Raw genomic sequence first — 23,883 nt, 5'->3', positions numbered from 1 at the left:
ATACTAGTTTTAGCATCGATTAGATCAGATTTTCGATACTTTTGACAATCGAGGACTTTAGTTTTCAAATGGTGCGTTAACCTGGAACTAAACCAGGACTAGAACTGGTCTGAACTGGGACTAAAACCGGACTAGAACAGGTCTAAATGAGGACTAGAACAGGTCTAAACCAGGACTAGAACCGGACAAGAACGGCTCTAAACCAGGACTAGAACCGGACTAGAACAGGTCTAAACCAGGACTAGAGCAGGTCTAAACCAGGACTAGAACCAGACTAGAGCAGGTCTAAACCAGGACTAGAACAGGTCTAAACCAGGACTAGAACAGGGTATTTTACTCAATTATTTTGTGCTAACATTTAGTCTCTTGTTTGGAGAAAGGCTTTTGTTGTATTCACCATTTTAAGGATTAAAATATATAGGTTTCATATTGGTTTGCACAGGTCGGGGTTTAACAAAAAAATAAAGCTGTTAAAATATATTTGGTTCTTAAAAATCTAAATTAAAATCTGGATACTGGCTTGTGATGGCCGTATCGTGAATCGTACTGAATCGTATTGAATCGTATTGAATCGTACTGAATTGTATTGAATCGTATTGAATCGTACTGAATTGTATTGAATCGTACTGAATCGTATTGAATCGTGAGGTTCTCTGCGACTCCCAGCCCTAAAAACAGTGGATATTATTGTGGACGTTGCCTGTAACATGTCGCATTTTCAGTATTTCCTTAAACGTGTCTAATATTCAGGCGTAGACTTGTCATGGCGTGCTGACTGGCGACCCCTTGAGGCTGTTGAGAGCAGCGTGGATCCGGAAGTGAAGCCTGGACTCCATGGAATAATCCTTGTAATTCGTCCTGATGGAAAAACAAGAGACGACAGTAAAACAATGAGTATATTTATGTATTTTTCAGGGTTTTTTTTAGCAGTTTTGTCGCCTTAGCTGAGTTTTAAAATACATTTGGCAGTATCGTTCACCCACGTTTTTGTTCATTCATAGTTTTGGTGACTCTACGAATGAAAAACGGTCGTATCGTTAAACGTAAACCGTACTGACTTGGCGTTCTCGATGTAGGACGCGGCCCGGGCGAAGTCTCCCTGCTGCTTGTACAGGAGTCCCAGCTCGTACAGAGTGAACGGCACCAGGTAGTGATCGTACCGGATCCGACGCTCACTGAAACAAAGAAATCATGAGGTTATGGACGGTTACGATGCTGCGGAGTGCCACTGGTGACCAACAGGGGGCGCTGCTAATGGACTCTTCCCTCGTAGCAACAGCACTCAGCTAGTCCTGCTGTTTAGGACGTTATTCACGGACATTTCTCTCGTGATTATATCTCTATCTCCACATTAAAATACATTAATCTAGAATCAGGAAGGACGTTTTTGTGTCTCGATGCTAATGCTAACGCTAATGCTAAGGCTAATTTCTGAGCCTAATATCAAAATAACACCACAGACTGAAATAACTTAAACATAGAAACAATCTGGTAGTTGTTTTGTTTGATTTTTAATAAAAGTTAGCGTTAGCATTAGCATCGAGTGTGTTTATAAAATAGCCTAACAACAGCACTCAGCTAGTTCTGGTGTTTAGGATATTATTCACGGACATTTCTCTCTTAATTATATCTTTATCTCTCTATAAATCCAGAATCAGGAAGTAGAAACGGAGCTGACAACATGTTACGCACTAAAGAGGAGAAAACTTCACTACATTTTTGTGTCTCAATGCTAACGCTAATGCTCATTTCTGAGCCTAATATCAAAATAACACCACAGACTGAAATAACTTAAACATAGAAACAATCTGGCAGTTGTTTCGTTTGATTTTTAATAAAAGTTAGCATTAGCATTAGCATCGAGTGTGTTTATAAAATAGCCTAACAACAGCACTCAGCTAGTTCTGGTGTTCAGGACGTTATTCACGGACATTTCTCTCGTGATTATATCTGTATCTCCACATTAAAATCCATAAATCCAGAATTAGGAAGTAGAAACGGAGCTGACAACATGTTCCGCACTTTACAAATGAGTAGAAAACTTCACTATGTTTTTATGTCTCAATGCTAACGCTAATGCTAAGGCTAATTCCTGAGCCTAATATTAAAATAGACTGAAATAACTTAAACTTAGAAACAATCTTGTAGTTGTTTTGTTTGATTTTTTAAATAAAAGTTAGCATTAGCATTGATTTGATTTGTTTGTTTCTTAGCATTTGTTTGTAAAATAAACTATAGAACCACTGATCTTTGGGTTACTGGGTGAACGTTCAACATTCCGTCATGCACAGGGAGGCGCTCTGCCCTCTGGTGGTCCGTGAGTTTCATAGAGCCACAGTTACATTTACCTGGAGAGGACCTGAGTGAAGCAGAGCTCGGCCTGAAGCGGACGCCCCAGATGTTTCAAACACAAACCCTTCAACATCTGGACGAGACAGCTGTCGTCTGGGTGGTACTCCGACGGGTCTGCGGAGAACGAGAGACTGAATAAAGACCTGGTTTAGTCCTGGTTTAGTCCTGGTTTAGACCTGTTTAAGTCCTGGTGTGATTTTGGTTTTAGGCTTTGATTAGTCTGGATTTAGTCCTGGTTTAGTCCTGGTTTTAGTCCTCGTTTTGGTCCTAATTCAATCCTGGTTTAGTCCTGGTTTTAGTCCTTGTTTTAGTCCTGGTTTGGTCCTGGCTCAGTCCTTGTTTTAGTCCTAGTTTTAGTCCTGGTTTTGCCCTGGTTTAGTCTTGTTCTAGTCTTGCTATAATTGTAGTTTTAGTCCTGGCTTAAGTTCTTGTTTTTGTCCTTGTTTTAGCCGTGGATTTAGTCCTTGTTTAGTCTTGGCTCAGTCCTGGTTCTAGTCCTTGTTTTAGTCCTGGTTTAGTCTTGTCCTATTCTTGCTGTAGTTGTAGTTTTAGTCCTTGTTTTACTCCTGGTTCAGTCCTTGTTTTAGTCCTAGTTCTGTCCTTGTTTTAGTCCTAGTTCTGTCCTTGTTTTAGTCCTGGTTCTGTCCTTGTTTTAGTCCTGGTTCTGTCCTTGTTTTAGTCCTGGTTCTGTCCTTGTTTTAGTCCTGGTTCTGTCCTTGTTTTAGTCCTGGTTCTGTCCTTGTTTTAGTCCTGGTTCTGTCCTTGTTTTAGTCCTGGTTCTGTCCTTGTTTTAGTCCTAGTTCTGTCCTTGTTTTAGTCCTAGTTCTGTCCTTGTTTTAGTCCTGGTTCTGTCCTTGTTTTAGTCCTAGTTCTGTCCTTGTTTTAGTCCTGGTTCTGTCCTTGTTTTAGTCCTGGTTCTGTCCTTGTTTTAGTCCTAGTTCTGTCCTTGTTTTAATCCTAGTTCTGTCCTTGTTTTACTCCTGGTTCAGTCCCGTTTTACTCCTGGTTCAGTCCTTGTTTCAGTCCCGTTTTAGTCCTGGTTTTAGTCCTGGTTTAAGTCCCGTTTTAGTCCTGGTTTTAGTCCTGGTTTCAGTCCGGTCTTACTGGGGTCCTCCCTGAGCTTCTCCTCTGCCTTCTCGATGGTGACCAGCAGAGCTTCGGCGCAGTCCGGCCTCTTCCCGACGATCGTGAAGCCGTTCCACACGTACATCATCTCCTGCAAACACAAAAGGATTATGTTTTTAGACCTGTGAGGTTTGAATTCTGAAAGCAGACAGGGTTTAGTTCTGGTTCTGGTTTAGTTCTGGTTCACTCTTTTAGTCCTGATTTAGACCTGGTGTAGTTCTAGTTAGCTCTTATTTTTTTAGTCCAGATTTAGTCTTGTATTTTCCTGTTGAGACCTGGTTTGGTTATTGTTTAGTCCTGGTTTAGACCTGGTTTAGTCCTGGTTTATTTCTGGTTTAGTCCTGGTTCAGTCCTGGTTTAGTTCTGGTTTAGACCTGGTTCAGTCCTGGTTTAGTCCTGGTTTAGTCCTGGTTTAGACCTGGTTTAGTCCTGGTTTAGTCCTGGTTTAGTCCTGGTTCAGTCCTGGTTTAGTCCTGGTTTAGTCCTGGTTTAGTCCTGGTTTAGTCTTGGTTTAGTCCTGGTTTAGTCCCTGGTTTAGTCCTGGTTTAGTCCTGGTTTAGTCCTGGTTTAGTCTTGGTTTAGTCCTGGTTTAGTCCTGGTTTAGTCCTGGTTTAGTCTTGGTTTAGTCCTGGTTTAGTCCCTGGTTTAGTCCTGGTTTAGTCCTGGTTTAGTCCTGGTTTAGTCTTGGTTTAGTCCTGGTTTAGTCCCTGGTTTAGTCCTGGTTTAGTCCTGGTTTAGTCTTGGTTTAGTCCTGGTTTAGTCCCTGGTTTAGTCCCTGGTTTAGTCCTGGTTTAGTCCTGGTTTAGTCTTGGTTTAGTCCTGGTTTAGTCCCTGGTTTAGTCCTGGTTTAGTCCTGGTTTAGTCTTGGTTTAGTCCTGATTTAGTCCCTGGTTTAGTCCTGGTTTAGTCCTGGTTTAGTCCCATATTAGTCCTGGTTTAGTCCCTGGTTTAGTCTCTGTTTCAGTCTTGTTTCAGTCCTGGTTTTGTCCTGTTTTGGTCTTGTTTCATTCCTGGTTTCATCCTGTTTCAGCCCTGTTTTAGTCCTAGTTTAGTCCCTGTTTCAGTCCTGGTTTAGTCCCTGTTTCAGGCCTGTTTTGGTCCTATTTTAGTCTTGGTTTAGTCCTGGTTTAGTCCTGTTTAGTCCTGGTTTAGTCCCTGTTTTAGCTCTGGTTTAGTCCTGTCTAGGTACTATTTTAGTCCTGTTTCAGCCCTGTTAATCCTGTTTCAGATCACATTTCTCCCGCTTTATCCTCGTGCATAAACGTGTCAGTCGTTCATCTCTTTGTGCTTTGACTGTACCAGGGCGGGCAGGACCAGAGGCACCGGACTCTGGGCTTTGTATCGTCTGGACTTCCTCACTGCAAACTTCTCTGTGGGGATGGATTTACCGGCCAGTCGCTGCTTCAGACCCTCCACCTGCCTAGAGGAAAAACACACGCGAGATTTGAAACGGACACTGACGTTTCAACACTTTTTCTTCCTTTTCCGTCATTAATAAAATTGTGGAACTACAAACTAAATCCACCTTTTTTAATATTAAACTGTGCAAACTGTTCCTATTTTTATTTTATTTATTTTATTTAACATCTTCGCAGTTTCCTGGTCAAAATCTGTCTTCAGTGGCCAATGCGACTCCAAGTAGTTGATGACATCACACATGACTGCCCCGACGTTTCTGATCGGAGACACCTGGCTGCAGGGGGCGGAGTCTGAAGTGTGGATACCTTTCCTCCTCCCTCACTCTCATCTTTACTCCTCCAGTTTTATCTTTATTTGAAATGCGTTTGTGGGCGGAGTTTAGCTGTTTAAGTCGCATTTTAAGTTTAGAATTTATTTATAATGAGATGAGAGGTCTGATTTTCTCACAAACTGCTGCTTTGGGGACAAGAACAGATTAAATTAAAGAATAAAAGTTAAATATAGGAACTTTGAGATATCTTTCTTTTATTTATGTATTTTAAAAAATCTAATTTAAGGCAAAAAAGTGAGAGTGCGTGAATTAAAAAACTAAACAAAAATGACACAGTAAATGTTCATGTTTGGTGATTTCAGTGATTCCAAACCTGAAAAGTTCCACAATGTTTTCTCCAGTCTTCTTCACCTCCTCTTCAGACATCATGCTGAGGATGGCGGCCTTTTGGTACACGTAGATCGCCTAAAAAAAAACAAGAAAATACACGATTCCTCTTCAAAATAACTGAAAGAGCGAGAGACGAAAATTAAAAAAATAACAAAATAACAAATGTTTTCTCAATAAATAAAATCTAAATTGTACCTGAAATCTTTAAAACAGGTTAAGACTGAAAACCCGCCTCTTCTCCCTGGTATTTAACACTAGCCCCGCCTCTTCTCCCTGGTATTTAACACTAGCCCCGCCTCTTCTCCCTGGTATTTAACACTAGCCCCGCCTCTTCTCCCTGGTATTTAACACTAGCCCCGCCTCTTCTCCCCGGTATTTAACAGTAGCCCCGCCTCTTCTCCCTGGTATTTAACACTAGCCCCGCCTCTTCTCCCCGGTATTTAACAGTAGCCCCGCCTCTTCTCCCTGGTATTTAACACTAGCCCCGCCTCTTCTCTCTGGTATTTAACACTAGCCCCGCCTCTTCTCTCTGGTATTTAACACTAGCCCCGCCTCTTCTCCCTGGTATTTAACCAGAGAGAAGAGAGTGTGTTTATAAAATAGCTAACAGCACTCAGCTAGTTCTGGTGTTTAGGACGTTATTCACGGACATTTCTCTCTTAATTATATCTGTATCTCCACATTAAAATCCATAAATCCAGAATCAGCAAGTAGAAACGGAGCTGACAACATGTTCCACACTTTACAAATGAGTAGAAAACTTCACTATGTTTTTATGTCTCAATGCTAACGCTAATGCTAAGGCTAATTTCTGAGCCTAATATTAAAATAGACTGAAATAACTTAAACTTAGAAACAATCTTGTAGTTGTTTTGTTAGATTTTTTAAATAAAAGTTAGCATTAGCATTGATTTGATTTGTTTATTTCTTAGCATTTGTTTGTAAAATAGCTTATAGAACCACTGATCTTTGGGTTACTGGGTGAACGTTCAAACACCACTGAGCCACAATCAATTGACAAAAAAAAGGTTTAATAATTGAGTGTTTGAAGAGCTGAAGCATAAACATTATGGACAACTTCTGCTTTATCTCCTTTTCTGTATTTATTTCCCTTTTCTGCTCCTCGACGTCACGGTTTATCGTCTCTTTATATAACGCAGTAGAATTGTCTCACGTTACATCCATTAGACACTGGAAATACGATAGTTTATTGATTACACTGTACTTTGCCATGAAATATCCCAAAGGTAAATGCCCTAAACTCAATGTATTGGCAACAAAAAACTGCATTTTTCATCACAAACAGACCTGGAGTTGTGTTTTGTTGAAGTTAAATGCATTAGAACATGACTTTAAACTCAATTTTGCGTAAGAATCTTATGATCTGAAACCCGGAGACTGTAAAAAAACACAGGTTACTCTCTCGGTTGTACCTTGGACCAGCGGCTCTCTGCACACAGGAGCTGGGCGTAGTGATAGGCCTCCACCCAGTGCTGCTGAAACGAGTGAGTCCACATCAGCTCCCAGTAACACAAGTGATGGATCTGCCTCCACTCGCTCTGACTGTGGACGCACTCCTCAAACCGGGACACAGCCTGGGACAACACACCGACAAAAAAACATGGCACAAATCTGTCATTCTTGCAAGATTTTTGATCAAATACACGGCAAAGTTCAGATTACTAGGGCTGTATTTGAAAACTTCTGTTGAATATAAAGGCTGCGAGGCAAAAACTCTCAAAAGTACCACATTTTCCGGACGATATGTCGCACTTTTTTCATAGCGACTTATACTCCAGTGCGACTTGTATGTGAAATTATTCAAATATATAGTTTCACATCTTCGTTAATGTCACACTGACGACCACACGGGGGCGCTCTAAGCTTGTGTACCAGTACGACAGCCACGCAGAAGAGTAAACGGCGCTTCATCTGCCTCTGGAGTTGGTGGAGTTTGTTCAGAAGCGACAACGACGATGAAGAATTCAGTGGATTTATTGATTTGGAGTGAGATCCAGACTAAACTCGTTGCTTGTTTTTTCTGCTTTATTTATCTGATTAACTGTTAATATCTTACGTGAACAAACCAGACACGTGTTCAGTTCTGTCTGTGCTTCACATACGCGTTTACGTGTTATGTAACGGTTGATTATACATGTTACAGTTCACTCGTTTGACCACTAGATCGCGCTGGTGTGTTTGTAATACCTGTGAGAAAATTTACTTGACTCGTTTTCTTTAATACATTTCATGTTTAATTCCCCAGTATTTATTTCTTTCACACACGTAGAGTATCTGATTAACTGTTAATATCTTACGTTAACAAACCAGACACGTGTTCAGTTCTGTCTGTGCTTCATGTCGCTGAATAAATGTGTAATAAATGTGTTACGTTAGCGTGATGTACTGATATTCAGCCTGTTGCTCTCTATTTTATTCTTATTATAATTTGCCTTTAAAGATAAAATGTCTGTTCTTGGTCTCGGATTTTTTTAAATAAATTTCTCCACAAAATGCGACTTACATATGTTTTTTTCTTCATTATTATGCTTTTTTTACTGGTGCGACTTATACTCCAGAAAATACGGTGCATCATATTTTTCTCCGTATAGTTATAATTACATCATATTTTTCTACATATAATTATAATTACATCATATTTTTCTACATATAATTATAATTACATCATATTTTTCTACATATAATTATAATTACATCATATTTTTCTACATATAATTATAATTACATCATATTTTTCTACATATAATTATAATTACATCATATTTTTCTACATATAATTATAATTACATCATATTTAGTTATAATTACCGTATTTTCCGGACAATAAGTCACTTTTTTTTCATAGTTTATTCTTATTATAATTTGCCTTTAAAGATAAAATGTCTGTTCTTGGTCTCGGATTTTGTAAAAAAAATTCCCCAAAAATGTGACTTATATATGTTTTTTTCTTCATTATTATGCTTGTTTTTGCTGGTGCGACTTATAATCCGGAAAATCTCTATGTTTCTGACGCAAACTGCAGCGAGCAGGGGCGGCGCCGGGAAGGAGGGGCTAGAGGGGGCGATGTCCTCCTATAGAAAGAACAACAGCGCCCTTTAAGAAAATTACGCTAATGTTTTATCATCTGAGCCTGTGGAACGGACAAACAGGAAGCGGAGATGCGAGTGGAACGACTAGAAACCTGTGTAATCGAATTGAAAAATGGGAAATGGGAGGCCCAGGGTCAAAGGTCATATTTGTGTGGAAAGAAAACAAGGTTAGTTCTGATAATCACGTTGAAATAATGATGATTTGTGTCGGTGTTTAAATAAAAGGCGGATGCTCTCTCCCTTCTGATCGGAGAAGAAGAAAAGTCTAACGCTTGTCTTTGTTCTTGACGCGCCGTTTACCAAAAAGACTCGAGTTTTCTTGACGCTCCCTGAAAGATTTTTGCCCCGTTTTCATCAGCCATACGATCAAAAAACGATTACTATGATTTCTTTAGCAGTATATCGAACGTCAAAATTGGTTATTGTGACAAGCCTAAAGGGAAAACTGTGCAGCGAGGATCCACAGGTGCATTCTGGGTGGAGTTTTTGGGAGTTTCTTGGCTGAGCTCGGATGACGTGGAAGTGATTCAGAAGCCGAGGATCATGGGAATTGGGAAAAACTATTTACAAAAACGTTACCTTTTCAAACTGTCCTCTGAGCGTGGAGATTCGGGCCGAGTAGAAAAGAATTATAGAGCCCTAAAAACACAGAAAAAAAATAAAGAATCATATTATTATAGTTATTTATTTGGGAAACTCAAATCTGATGACATAAAGTTTAGTGTAAAACTGTTAACTTACTTCTGTTTGTGAAAAAAAGCTTGATATAAACCGACAACTTAACGCAAAACATGTAATTTTTGGTGTTTTCGAAAAAGATGTGGGAAAAAAATAAATATACGTATTAAATCTAATCCAAATCCTCACAAAATTTCATATTGATTACTGTAAATTTTCTAACCCGAAACACAAACTTGCTGCATTTAAATCCATTTTGTCGTCTTATATAATTTCTTTAAACCCAAAAGTGATGAAAACAAAAGCCCTTTGCACAGAATTTGGAGTTTAAAATGTACGACTGTGTTTATTTATTTACATTTGTTTAATATTTTTGCACATGCCGTACGAATAAAATAAATAATAAATAAATTAAAAAAAATATATATAAAAATAGGGCATTAACTGTAAACTATTATGTTCAAAAAATGGCGTCAAATATCCACAAGAGGGCAGCAAACCAGCATTTTACTTGGCTACACTTTACAAATACTTAGGTAAACAAAACAATTATCGCTATAAATTCAGATTGACGTAATTGAAAGTCGACATTTACTTGGGAAGAAGCTGAATACATTTGGAAAATACGTGTTCTGACGAGTACTTTGGAGTAACTGTACAGTGTATTATGGTATATTTGTTCTTCCATTCGGTGATATTCAGAGTACAGTTACTTTTCTAAACTAAAATAATACATGACGGTGTTTAATCACAGAATTTCGGCTTTGGGATGTGTCCAGGGGCGTCGGACTGGAGGGGGGTAAACGGTGCTGTTTACCCCCCTCCAGGGTCACACAAACTGTAAATAAACACTGTAAACTTGCCCCGAGTTCTGAGTTCTGCCCCTTTTTGGTCCCACCTGCACCGGCCTACGACAAGAAATACTTTTTATTATCGTTGTCGTATCAGAACCAGCGTTGAGTATCAAGTCTATTCCTTAGTATAAAAATTTCAGTATCGTGACAATACTAATAACTGTAGACCAGGAGTGTCAAACTCGCGGCCCGGGGACCAATTCTGGCCCGCGAGATGATATTTTGAGGCCGGCGGGACTATATTTTAAGTTTAATGTTCGTGTGGCGTTACCGTTTTGCGCGTAGTCACTCGCGCCGTCGCAAAAGATTCAACAAATGACGACGTACGTGCATAAAATCCACAAGAATTGGCGCGTTTCCTCGTGTAAGTTGAAAACGGCGATGACGTTTGAGCCGTTTTTGCGGAACACCCAACTTCACCCGGTTAATTTGAGTTTGAGAACCCGGATTTAGATCGTTAAAAGTCTTACCTTTGGATATTTGTGTCGGTAAGGCTCCAGTAACGCCTCCGCCTCCTCCAGATTTCCCTCCCCGGTGCCTAAAACATCCACAAAAATCACAGAACGATATGTATTTAGGGCTGGGAGATGTGCGCAAACGCAGAAAAGTACGGAGCGTATCGTGCGGCGAGTTTCGTACCGAGGATGAGTGAGACGTAAGTGTTGTAGAAGAGAAGCGTCAGAGCGCAGAGGATGGAGCGCAGACTCTGGTTGGAGGCTCCTTCTCTGAGCTGAGACAAGCCGAAACCCTGAAAAACAAAACAAAAACCGTGTTAAAACGAAGTACAAGTTGCGTATTTAAACAGGTTGTTGTGCGTCGTCCAGTCGTTTGTCCCCTCCCCCCTGTCTGGGCGTGGCCACTAACTCCACACCTACACCTACGATCTACGTCCAGTATAAAGAACAGCAGCTCCACAGTCGCTCCTCGCCAGTTTTTCCGATAAACACCACTCTTTTTGTAGTTATTTTGATTTTTTTTAAGCGTTTTGCCAGCTTCCTGCTTAATTAACTGTAAATAAATCACTTTTGACGGCTTTTCTGCGTTATAAATTTGCGTCCCGTATCAAACCGTGACACTGTATTTGTGTTTTTGAGCAGTATTTGTTTTGCCCCTGTGCAGATATTTCATAAAAGCCGCTCTTAGGGTCAAACTGTGAGCCGCTTTCGTTGAAATAAAAAGCGTTTTCGTCGGCTGTGAGCGAGGACGTAGCGGCGGTGTCCTGTTAGCATGCTAGTTGTGGTTACCGGTGGCGTGTCTGACTTTGCGCTGGTCTCTCAGAGTTGTGTAAAATGCTTATAAACTCATCACTGTGAGTAATTAGGATGATCTGAATGCATAAGGTAAGTGAGGAATAACTTTGTACTACTGCAAAATGTTTAAAATGAACTAGCTTTGTTTTGTTTTGTTTTGTTTTTTTTGTTTTTTTTTGACGTTGGGGGTTTTCTTTCTAGACCAGGAGGGGGCAAACTTTCTGACAGCTTTTCGTATCAAAGCATGAATATGTAAGCCTCATTGTGCAAATTGTTTTCCAAATGCATTCTTTTTAAAAATCGGAGAAAGGTTTGCTAGCGTATGCTAATTTAAATGCTAGCAAAAAAAACTTGCCTTGGTACTTGACTCTTGAATCGCTGTTTGCCGGTTAAAAAACGTTGCTGAGTTTGTAAATTGGCTGTCGACCTCTGAACTGTAGCCGCCTGTTCCTGCGTTGACTGCTAGCTAGCGTAGTTAGCATGGTTCGTATCAAAGCGACAGTTTCTTGGCATATTAGACACACAGCCTTTGATCGGACTTCAGAGAAAAAATATTTAGTCGTCCACTCCGTATTAAACACTCGGCGCTCACTGTCCACTTAATTTTCTTTGATAAGCTAATTTTAGCGGACGGGCTGATGAGAGAATAAGAAAGTAACACACGCGAACAAGGTTGATGTAGCTGAAGCGCGCCATCTTTTGGGGAAACGTTGGCATTACAGCAGAAAGGTAAATTGAACACGGTTTACTCTTATCTATTTTAATATAATTTGGTCACGTTCGGCCGGATTAATAAGCCCGACGGGCCGTGTGTGGACCCCGGGCCGTAGTTTGCCCGCCCCTGTTGTAGACCTAGGACTAGACCTGGATCGTACCCGGACTAGACCCGGACTCACCCTGTTTCCAGAGAAGCCAATGAACTCAAGCAGCCGGAGAATTCTCTGAGGCAAAAGAGACAACATCTGAAATGAAAAGAAACACAAGAAAACATAAAAAAAAGTATTACAAAATTTGACTAAAGCTAAAAAGTTAAATAAAAACCACAGATCTGACCAGGTTGAAGGAGCCCACGCCGAGTTTGACCCCGCCCTCAAACTGTCTGAAGGCGTCTGATTGGCCGTTCACATCTTGAGTGGAGTTCAATACATTCTGACAATCTCTGTGGACGAAAAAAAACTAAATAAACTCAGTGTTGACACAAAAATAAAAGTGTTTAATTAATTACAATACGACTGATCTGGTTTTGTCCCATTTTAGACCAATTTTACGGCATTTCAGACCTGGTTTAGACCTGATTTAGTTCTCTGAGAGTCTGGTGGTTTATATTACAGAACATTAAAGGTCCACTATGTAACTCTAACTATGGGCCACCTCCATTTTGTTTTTTAATTGTTTTGAAATGGGAGAAGTACATGCACGTCTGGTTCAAACTCACTTGTAGATCTGGTAGCTTGTTCGAATCTTGATGCCTCCTTTAATGAAACTGATCATGTTTTCATCCTGGAATAAAATGAAAAAGGTGAAATTACAAATGCACAAGTGACTGGTCGATTTTGAACAAAGATGTGGTGGTTTAGAGGAGTGAGTTTGAAGAGGAGCGTTGGAGAGATCAGGTGAAACATGTCCCCAAACAAAGTGAATAATGAATGAGACCAACCTGAAACTGAAGAGGCCACTACAGACGGTTTAACCAAGACTGAAACGAGACTAAAACGAGACTAAAACAGGACTGAAACGGGACTAAAACGGGACTAAACCAGGACTGAACCGGGACTAAAACGGGACTAAATGAAGACTAAACAAAAGAACTAAACTAGGACTAAACCAGGACTAAAACGGGACTAAACCAAGACTAAAACGAGACTAAAACAGGACTAAACCAGGACTAAATCAGGACTAAATGAAGACTAAACAAAAGAACTAAACTAGGACTAAACTAGGACTAAACCGGGACTAAACCGGGACTAAAACGGGACTAAACCAGGACTAAACCAGGACTAAAACGGGACTAAACCAGGACTAAATCAGGACTAAATGAAGACTAAACAAAAGAACTAAACTAGGACTAAACTAGGACTAAACCGGGACTAAAACGGGACTAAACCAGGACTAAAACGGGACTAAAACAGGACTAAAACGGGACTAAACCAGGACTAAACCAGGATTAAAACGGGACTAAACCAGGACTAAATCAGGACTAAATGAAGACTAAACAAAAGAACTAAAGTAGGACTAAACCGGGACTAAACCAGGACTAAAATGGGACTAAACCAGGACTAAATGAAGACTAAACCAAAGAACTAAACCAGGACTAAACTAGGACTAAACCAGGACGCTACTACCCGGTATTGACGTATTCATTTTAATTTAATTGTAATAATTTTGTCTGTACCTGGACAAATGTAAGCGTTGCTTTCTGCAGCAGACACTCGGCGTAGCACAGCTCTGCGTGCATCTCCTCTGGAAAACACAATATAATCAATACTACTGTCCCCGTACTACTGTCCCCGTACTACTGTCCCCGTACTACTGTCCACGTACTACTGTCCCCATAGTACTGTCCCCATAGTACTGTCCCCGTACTACTGTCCCCGTACTACTGTCCCCGTAGTACTGTCCCCGTACTACTGTCCCCGTACTACTGTCCCCGTACTACTGTCAATACAGACCTCAGCTGTCCATCAAACCAGGGGGCGGGGCTTACCTTCCTGCAGATTGGACTGTTTACTCAGGAGAGACCCCACCATGGAATTTCTTTTTCTGAATCTGCAAAAAATAAGAAATAAGGCAAACTGTTCTCTGAAAGAGAAAAAGAATCCAGTGCAGCAGTTTGTTTGGAAAGTTGTGTTTATAAAATGAGCAGAAAAGAGTTAGCCACGTGTCTTGGGAGTGTCCTGGGAGTGTCCTGGGAGTGTCCTGGGAGTGTCCTGGGAGTGTCCTGGGAGTGTCCTGGGAGTGTCCTGACAGTGTCCCTGGGCGTGTTTCTGGGCGTGTTTTGGACGTGTTCTGTGAGTGTCCTGGGAGTGTCCTGACAGTGTCCCTGGGCCTGTTTCTGGGCGTGTTTTGGGAGTGTCCCTGGGCGTGTTTTGGGAGTGTCCTGACAGTGTCCCTGGGAGTGTTTCTGGGCGTGTTTTGGGCATGTTCTGTGAGTGTCCTGGGAGTGTCCTGACAGTGTCCCTAGGCGTGTCCTGTGAGTGTTCGTGGGAGTGTCCTGACAGTGTCCCTGGGCGTGTTTTGGGCGTGTTTTGGGCATGTTTTGGGCGTGTTTTGGACGTGTTTCTGGGCGTGTCCCTGGGTGTGTTCTGGGCGTGTTCTGGGCGTGTCCTGTGAGTGTTTTGGGCGTGTTTCTGGGTGTGTTTTGGGCGTGTTTTGGGCGTGTTTTGGGCGTGTTTTAGGCGTGTTTTGGGCGTGTTTCTGGGTGTGTTTTGGGCGTGTTTTGGGCGTGTTTTAGGCGTGTTTTGGGCGTGTTTCTGGGCGTGTTCTGGGTGTGTTTTGGGCGTGTTTCTGGGCGTGTTCTGGGCGTGTCCTGTGAGTGTTCTGGGCGTGTTTCTGGGCGTGTTTTGGGCGTGTCCTGTGAGCGCTGTTACCTGTGACAGGTGTTGAGTGCCTCTTTGATGGTGCTCATTGCTGCCTGGATGTCTCTCTGCTCAAACGTCATAGTCGCCTGCATCACCAGGATGCTGCTGTAGCCCAGAGCGTGGTACATACTGTCCTTCCACCTGAACACAACAAAACATTTAAACCAAACACTAAATATCCACATTATCTCTCTGTGTTTTCATCTGTCCTTCCTCTCGTTTAATCAGGATAATCCCACGAAAATTTACTACAGATTTTAAAGCACATTTTTGGACCTGATTATAAATATTTAGAGAAACGATAAAAACTGCTCAGACCTACACTAGCAGTCAGGTTACAATTTCGATTTCAGCACGATTCATGTGGACCGAGTGTATTTGCTTTGCCCTGAGTCAACATTCCCTGTGTGTGTGATGCTAACTGGAGGCATGCTCTGTCTGAGGCTCTGTTAGGTCCTGTGTGACACAAACTGACTCCTGTGAGCTTTAAAGCAGATCTGTTACGCAAAATCAACATCATCCTGTGTGAGGGACGTCTGGGGGTGAGTGTTCAGACGGATGACCCCGTGACCCCGGCCCCTGATGAACGGAAAATGATGGAAGGATGAGCTGAAATGGTGCAAATGGTTCTAGTGAAGGTGTGTGCGACTTAAAACCAAAGAAACACCACACAATCTGACCATAAAGAGCTGACTTAGCTGAAGTACAACAGGTCTCTCTTAACTAACTTTACAGTCACAAGCTAGCATTAGCATTAGCGTTAGCCAACAGTTTCTCAGTTAGCTAGCATCACCGAGACTCTTTAAAATGTGCTTTTTTAAAAATCTATTTTGTATTTTTTATTGAGTTTTCAGACGATATAAAACATGTTCGGCGCCGTTTGCTAACGTGTGCATCGTGTCGCCGCGGTAACTGCAGAACAATCCGCCGCAGACATACATGTAAAACACAGGAATAAGACACGACAAATATAAGATACGACAAATGGATTTTTTCACCATGTCGCCCGGCCATAACTACTACTACTATAACTACGATAAATACTACTACTATAACTACGATAAATACTACTACTATAACTACGATAAATACTACTACTACAACTACTACTACTACTACAACTACGATAAATACTACTACTACTATGATAAATACTACTACTACAACTACGATAAATACTACTACTACTATGATAAATACTACTACTACTACGATAAATGCTACTACTACTACAATAAATACTACTACTACTACAACTACGATAAATACTACTACTACTACAACTACGATAAATACTACTACTATAACTACTACTACGATAAATACTACTACTACAACTACTACTACGATAAATACTACTACTACAACTACGATAAATACTACTACTACAACTACGATAAATACTACTACTACAACTACGATAAATACTACTACTACAACTACTACGATAAATACTACTACTACAACTACTACGATAAATACTACTACTACAACTACGATAAATACTACTACTACAACTACGATAAATACTACTACTACAACTACTACGATAAATACTACTGCTACAACTACGATAAATACTACTACTACAACTACGATAAATACTACTGCTACAACTACGATAAATACTACTACTACAACTACTACGATAAATACTACTACTACAACTACGATAAATACTACTACTACAACTACTACGATAAATACTACTGCTACAACTACGATAAATACTACTACTACAACTATGATAAATACCAGTACTACTACTACAACTACGATAAATACTACCACTACTACTACTACAACTACGATAAATACTACTACTACAACTATGATAAATACTACTACTATGATAAATACTACTACTACAACTATGATAAATACTACTACTATGATAAATACTACTACTACAACTATGATAAATACTACTACTATGATAAATACTACTACTACAACTATGATAAATACTACTACTGCTGCTCCTGACCATGGTTTGAGCAGGTCCAGAGCCTCAGAGAACTTGTTGTTGAGGACCAGGTTGAGCGCACACTGAGTCTCCTGGATGGACGTGTGCAGATCCATGTGACACGCCCTGAACACAAACATGAAGGGAAAGAGTCTGTGACACAAAATGGACATATGTGAGGTGTTTGTGCGTCAAAAAACACACCTGGAGTTGTGTTTTGTTTCATTCACACATGTTTGAGTCGCACTTTATTATTAGAGTTAGATCAAAATGTGACGTTCCACCTCGTGATGTCATGAGTTTTCAGCAGGTTTAAAGAGCGACGTTTGAACTTTAGTTTAGTGAAGATGAGACAAATGATTCTAGAGAAGAAAGAGAGAGGAAAGAAAGAGTGATGAGAGAAAGAGAGAGGGGAGAAATAGAGAGAAAAAGAGGAAGAAAGGAAGGGAGAGAAAGGGAGAAAGACAGAAAGAAAGAAAGAAAGAAAGAAAGAAAGAAAGAAAGAAAGAAAGGGGGAGAAAAGAAAGAGGGAAAGCAGAGAGACAGGGATGGAAGGAGACAGAGGGAGAAAGAGGAAAGGAGGGATAATGAGAGAAAGGAGAGAGAGATAGAGAAAGAGAGAGAAAGGGAGAAAGGGAGAGAGAGAAGGCAAGAAAGAAAAATGAGAGAGAGGAAGGGAGAGGGAGAAATAGAGAGGTAGAGGGAGAAAGAAAGGTAGAAAGTGAGAGCAGGAGAGAGAGAGGGGGGAGGGCAGGAAAAAAAGAGGAGAGAGAGGGAGGGAGAGGGAGAAAGAGGGAGAGAGAAAGACAGAGAAAGAGAGAGGGAGAAAGGGAGAGAGCAGATAAAGAGAGGGATGAAAGGAGACAGAGGGAGAAAGGAAAGGAGGGATAATGAGAGAAAGGAGAGAGAGAGAGAAAGAGAGAGAAAGGGAGAGAAAGAGAGAGAAAGGGAGAAAGAGAGAGAGAAGGCAGGAAAGAAAAATGAGAGAGAGGAAGGGAGAGGCAGAAAAAGAGAGAGGTAGAGGGAGAGGGAGAAAGAAAGGTAGAAAGTGAGAGCGGGAGAGAGAGGGGAGGCAGGAAAAAAGAGGAGAGAGAGGGAGGGAGAGGGAGAAAGAGGGAGAGAGAAAGGCAGAGAAAGAGAGAGGGAGAAAGGGAGAGAGCAGAGAAAGAGAGAGAGATGGAAGGAGACAGAGGGAGAAAGGAAAGGAGGGATAATGAGAGAAAGGGATAGAGAGATAGAAGAAGAGAAAAGGGGAGTTAATAAAAAAGAAAGAAGGACAAAAGGAGCTAATAAAAGAGCGGAGAAAAAGACGGGGAGGATAGAAAGAAATTCCAGGAGCTGAAATGATCCAGATGATTCTATAAATGAAGGTGTGTGGAGTTTAAAAACACAGTGGAGCACTTCCTGTATCACCACTCGATGACATCACAAGGTGGAACAGAGTGTTTTCAGTTTGACAGAAGAACTTTATTTGTGTTAAACATGTGAGAATGAAACAAAACCCACTCCAGGTCTGTGTGTGACGAGGAAACAGAGAAAATCCCGTGTAAAGTCAAACAGCAGTCGGTCCAGGTTTTATTTTTCATCGTGTAACTTTTCTGAGAGTTTTTACTTTTTACTTGGACGTTCCACAGAATGAAAATAAAAGTAGATATCTGGTGTTTTATGTTCGTACTCACGCTGGGATGCGGTCGAAGGCGTCCTCAAAACAGTCCTGCACAGAAACACAAGACAGAACTTTAAATATGTGCTGGTTTAGATTCAACTGTTTCATAAAAGAGAAAAGAGTGAAAAAAACATCACTCTTTTTCTTCTGTTCACTCTGAGCTCACTCTTTTTTCTCATATATTTTTAGCACAATTTCTCCTGTTCCTTTTTCTTTATTTCTTTTTTTTTTTAAACAAATCTTGCCTAAATGTTCAAACCAATAGTGACATCTGGGGTTGGACAAACTCACTGTTCACTGACTCGTCCTTAAATGTTTTATTTTTGCTACGTCTGAGGATTTATAGGATTTTATTTTTCTTTTTTTGCATATTTTTTCAGTATTTTATCCAGACCTGAATGTGACTGTCAAAGTCAAACGGATGAAGAGAAAGAAAGAGAGAGACGGAGAGAGAGAGGGAGAAGGAGAGGGGGAGAGAGAGAGGGAGAAGGAGAGGGGGAGAGAGGGAGAGAGAAAGAGAGGGAGAGAGAGAGAGGGAGAGCGAGAGAGTCAGAGGGAGAGAGAGAGAGGGGAAAGAGCGAGGGAGAGAGAGGGGAGAGAGGGGGAGAAAGACAGAGTGAGAGGTGAGAGAGAGAGAAAGAGGGAGAGCCAGAGAGAGAGAGAAAGAGAAAGAGAGGAGACACAGAGAAAGAAAAAGAGAGAGGGAGAGAGAGGGGAGAGAGACAGAGTGAGAGGGAGAGGTGAGAGAGAGGGGTAAGAGACAGAGAGAGAGGGGGAAAGAAAGAGAGAGGGAGACACAGAGAGAGAGAAAAAGAGAGAGAGAGACGAAGGGAGACACAGAGAGAGCAGGGAGGGAGAGACAGAGAGAGAAAGAGGGAGAGGGAGAGAAAGAGAGAGACAGGGAGGTAAAGGGAGAGTGAGAAAAAGAGAGAAAGAGAGAGAGAGGAGCTATTAATAGCAGCAGAGTGTTGTGTAAGAGGGAGGCAGCTGCAGCCTACGGACATAAGGCTAGAACCAGGACTAGACTGGGACCTGACCTGGTTTAGTCCTGGTTTAGTTCTGACTTAGTCCTGGTTTAGACAATGGACGTTTGTGTTTTTTTGTTGTTGTTTTTTTTTTTATTGTTTTTTTAAGATTAAGAAATACCTTTATTTGACAAAACCAGACAAGGAGAAAAGGATTTGACAAACTGTAAACCTCCTTAAGCAGCAACAGAGACGACTTACATCTGTGGGGTATCAAAGAGGAGGTATTTACTTCTGTGGGGTATCAAAGAGGAGGTATTTACTTCTGTGGGGTATTAAAGAGGAGGTATTTACTTCTGTGGGGTATTAAAGAGGAGGTATTTTACTTCTGTGGGGTATTAAAGAGGAGGTATTTACTTCTGTGGGGTATTAAAGAGGAGGTATCTACATCTGTGGGGTATTAAAGAGGAGGTATTTACTTCTATGGGGTATTAAAGAGGAGGTATTTACTTCTGTGGGGTATTAAAGAGGAGGTATTTACTTCTGTGGGGTATTAAAGAGGAGGTATTTACTTCTGTGGGGTATTAAAGAGGAGGTATTTTACTTCTGTGGGGTATTAAAGAGGAGGTATTTACTTCTGTGGGGTATTAAAGAGGAGGTATCTACATCTGTGGGGTATTAAAGAGGAGGTATTTACTTCTATGGGGTATTAAAGAGGAGGTATTTACTTCTGTGGGGTATTAAAGAGGAGGTATTTACTTCTGTGGGGTATTAAAGAGGAGGTATTTACTTCTGTGGGGTATTAAAGAGGAGGTATTTTACTTCTGTGGGGTATTAAAGAGGAGGTATTTACTTCTGTGGGGTATTAAAGAGGAGGTATCTACATCTGTGGGGTATTAAAGAGGAGGTATTTACTTCTATGGGGTATTAAAGAGGAGGTATTTACTTCTGTGGGGTATTAACTGTAACACATAACATATTTAAATCTCCAGTTTAACTTTTACCGTTTTGAAAATGCTACATTCACCCAAAACAACATATTAATGTTTTACAATTTTTACTTTCATTTTTGACACTCTCAGTCTCCTCTTCCTTCGCTCTCTGTGCTAAGCCCCTCCTCCTTCAGAGCACTATCACAACACAATCAGCTGCATCGCACTAATGAAACTACTGCACATCACATCAGGTTTGTCAAAAAAAAATCTACATCTGAATCAGTTAAATTTCCGTCGTCTCTTTGACCATGAGCTGCAAAAAATAAATAAAACACAAAAGTTATTTATTCAAACTCTGCAGCTCAGAAGAAAAACTACAAGTTCAGCACGAATACTCACAAAAAGTACAACAATGACCCACAAAATAATCATCACACACTGCACACCCCCCCCCACACATGCTGCACACACAGACACACGTGCACAAGCATACAAACCTACACACACACTACACACGTACATGCACACTACACACACACACTACACACAGATCCAGACACATACTCACACACACACTACACACACACAATACACACAGATGCAGACACACACTACACACACACACACTACACACACATACACACACTACACACAGATGCAGACAGACACATACGTACACACACACACCGATGCAAATACATACACGCGCACACACACACACAGATGTGCACACACAAACACAGACGCACACACACAAATCCTCACTCATGGTTTATTGTTGTATCTTTTTGTCATGTACAAACCGTCCCGTTGTGTGTTGTGTGTTGTTATTTTGCAGGTTGTTGTGTTGTTCACGTCTCGGACTCGGTCTTATATTTAAAAATGTCTCACTTGTTTTGACTTTACACACATTTTAACAAAGTACGACACAAAGCGGAGACACAGACGCACAAATAAAGTGTAAGTTTAAATATAGAGCCGAGCGCAGTGAAACGTCCCACTCAGTTTCACAGCTTCAGTCTGAAACACATGCTGCACTTCCTCCACTCGACGGAAACTCTGACGCTCCTCAGCCAAAAGAAACTCAGACCTTCAGACGTTTATTTGTCCGTCAAAAAAAAAGAGGATTATGAAACGAGATGAGACTTTATTTAGTTTAGATTATAACGATTTAAATTTGACAACAACAGAAAACAGAAGTGAAGAAGTGAGCTCAAGATTTATTTTTATTTATTTATTTATTTTTTGGTGTTTATGTAAAAATCCAGATTAAACTCTTTAATCGTGGGACAGTTTTTAAATTTTGTGTCACGATTATCACAGGAAAAAATTATTGCAATTGCCGATTATATCACAATAACGATTAAAAAGTAATAAAAAAGTTTAAAAACATGACAAATATGAATCGTTTTAATTTTAATCCCATGAATAAATCCCATTTTTAAACAACTTTTGTATAATTGTGCTTTGTTATCAGTAAAAACGACTACGACCTTAGAGCACGTGTGTCCAACTCAAGGCCCGAGGGCAAAATGCGGCCCGCCTTGTCATTTTATGTGGCCGCGACAGGGTCAATTTAAATGTATGACAGTTTATCAGGAGTTACGCAGTTACACAGATGTGTTTTTTTATATATATATCTTTGCAAATTTCAGCCAAACTCTCGGTGAAATTGAGTTTGACACAAAATATTACGGATGAGCAGGGCCGTCGACAGAAATTTGGGGGCCCCGGGTCAAGAGGCCTCACAATTCTGGGTCCCCCTAAGACTAGAGACTAAGATAACTAAGATATTATTTCTTATCGTCCCATCTCTAAACTCTTTATATACTTTTTTCTGTATAAATAGCAGTTTTTGCATGAGCTCCCCCTGCTGGTGTAGTTTGGGTCAGAGTTACGTTATAGTTTTGAGAGCTCTGGCCACGCCCCTTTTTAGTCCACTAATGGTAAATGGACTTTCTTAATCATTGTTGCGTCATAAACATGGCCGACCTGAGTCTTTTCTGATTATTTTATGATTTAATTAAAATGTTAAAATTAGTTTTAGAGAATTCACACTTTCACAATCAGGAACTTTAACGACACAGGTGATACGTAACGATGTTGTGCGCTGTATGTCGTGTTATAACGCCGTTTCGTCCTTATAACGCCGTTTCGTCCTCAAAAATATACATGGAGTTGTGTTTTGTTTCATTCGCACATGTTTGAAAATGCACCGTTCCACCTTGTGATGTCATCAAGTGGTAGTTTTCAAGTTAACGGCTCCTTTTTACCTTTAGTTCACTAGAAATCGGCAATTCCAGACGCTGAAATCATCCAAATTACTCTAGAAATGAAGGTGTGTGGAGTTTAAAAACACTTTGGAGCACTTCCTGTATCGCCACATGATGACATCACAAGGTGGAACGGAGTGTTTTCAGTTTGAGAGAAGAAATTTTTGTGTGTTAAACATGTGTGATTGAAACAAAAAAAACACAACTGCAGGTCTGTTTGTGACGATAACATTAGAGCAGATCAGAAAATAGCATAAAATGTGCCCTTTAATTAATTTTTAAGCCGCATTACGTAACTTTTTGATATATAAATTGCTGGTATGTTTAACCTCCAACTCGACCTGGCCATTACGCATCAGATCTATGAAAAGGCAAGCCCGCTCACAGAAAGAATGCATGTTTTTGTAACGTCAATGAATAGAAAATAGATACATTTAATGCCATACTGCGGGATATTTTGCTTTTTTTTTTTTCAGTCACATAATGGTTGTCGGTCACAGTGCAGGTTTGTTTAGATAAGGTAAGTACCACCTTATCTTTATTCCCATGGCGACAGTGTTTGGTATTGGCCAATATGATTCTGACCATTGTTTGTCCTGGTTTAAAAATGCAGCTGGACAGGTTCCGTAATGTTTCACTCACCTGTACCAGGACTAAACCAGGACTAAACCAGGACTAAACCAGGACTAAACCAGGACTAAACCAGGACTAAACCAGGACTAAACCAGGACTAAACCAGGACTAAACCAGGACTGAACCAGGACTAAACCAGGACTAAACCAGGACTAAACCAGGACTAAACCAGGACTAAACCAGGACTGAACCAGGACTAAGCCAGGACTAAGCCAGGACTAAACCAGGACTAAACCAGGACTAAACCAGGACTGAACCAGGACTGAACCAGGACTAAACCAGGACTAAACCAGGACTGAACCAGGACTAAACCAGGACTAAACCAGGACTAAACCAGGACTAAACCAGGACTAAACCAGGACTAAACCAGAACTAAACCAGAACTAAACCAGGACTAAACCAGGACTAAACCAGGACT

The 23,883-nt window shown here is 40.7% G+C and overlaps 1 protein-coding gene across 2 annotated transcripts in view; it reads right to left on the bottom strand.

Annotated features, from left to right (window-relative positions):
- Positions 1-395: 395 nt before the first annotated feature.
- LOC117386327 (tetratricopeptide repeat protein 39B) overlaps positions 396-23,883 on the bottom strand; it is a 36,382-nt gene continuing 12,894 nt past the window's right edge. The window contains exons 2-19 of one of the 2 annotated variants that reach the window (XM_033983672.2): positions 18,673-18,707; positions 17,015-17,119; positions 15,037-15,168; positions 14,154-14,215; positions 13,842-13,909; positions 12,885-12,949; positions 12,503-12,608; positions 12,346-12,411; positions 10,839-10,947; positions 10,670-10,737; positions 9,247-9,306; positions 6,991-7,152; positions 5,541-5,632; positions 4,777-4,897; positions 3,457-3,568; positions 2,349-2,466; positions 1,059-1,175; positions 396-858 (exon numbers count right to left, since the gene is read on the bottom strand). In XM_033983672.2, coding sequence (XP_033839563.1) covers positions 762-858; positions 1,059-1,175; positions 2,349-2,466; positions 3,457-3,568; positions 4,777-4,897; positions 5,541-5,632; positions 6,991-7,152; positions 9,247-9,306; positions 10,670-10,737; positions 10,839-10,947; positions 12,346-12,411; positions 12,503-12,608; positions 12,885-12,949; positions 13,842-13,909; positions 14,154-14,215; positions 15,037-15,168; positions 17,015-17,119; positions 18,673-18,707 — 1,695 coding nt within the window. In that variant the 3' untranslated portion in view covers positions 396-761. Of the gene's footprint in view, positions 859-1,058; positions 1,176-2,348; positions 2,467-3,456; positions 3,569-4,776; positions 4,898-5,540; positions 5,633-6,990; positions 7,153-9,246; positions 9,307-10,669; positions 10,738-10,838; positions 10,948-12,345; positions 12,412-12,502; positions 12,609-12,884; positions 12,950-13,841; positions 13,910-14,153; positions 14,216-15,036; positions 15,169-17,014; positions 17,120-18,672; positions 18,866-23,883 lie in introns of those variants that run through there. The other variant, XM_055229104.1, reaches the window with a different exon arrangement.

Source organism: Periophthalmus magnuspinnatus, chromosome 18 (assembly GCF_009829125.3).
Source record: "Periophthalmus magnuspinnatus isolate fPerMag1 chromosome 18, fPerMag1.2.pri, whole genome shotgun sequence".
NCBI classification, from domain to species: domain Eukaryota; kingdom Metazoa; phylum Chordata; class Actinopteri; order Gobiiformes; family Gobiidae; genus Periophthalmus; species Periophthalmus magnuspinnatus.
The sequence above is the reverse complement of the archived record's forward strand: the minus strand, read 5'-3'. Positions and strand labels throughout refer to the sequence as shown.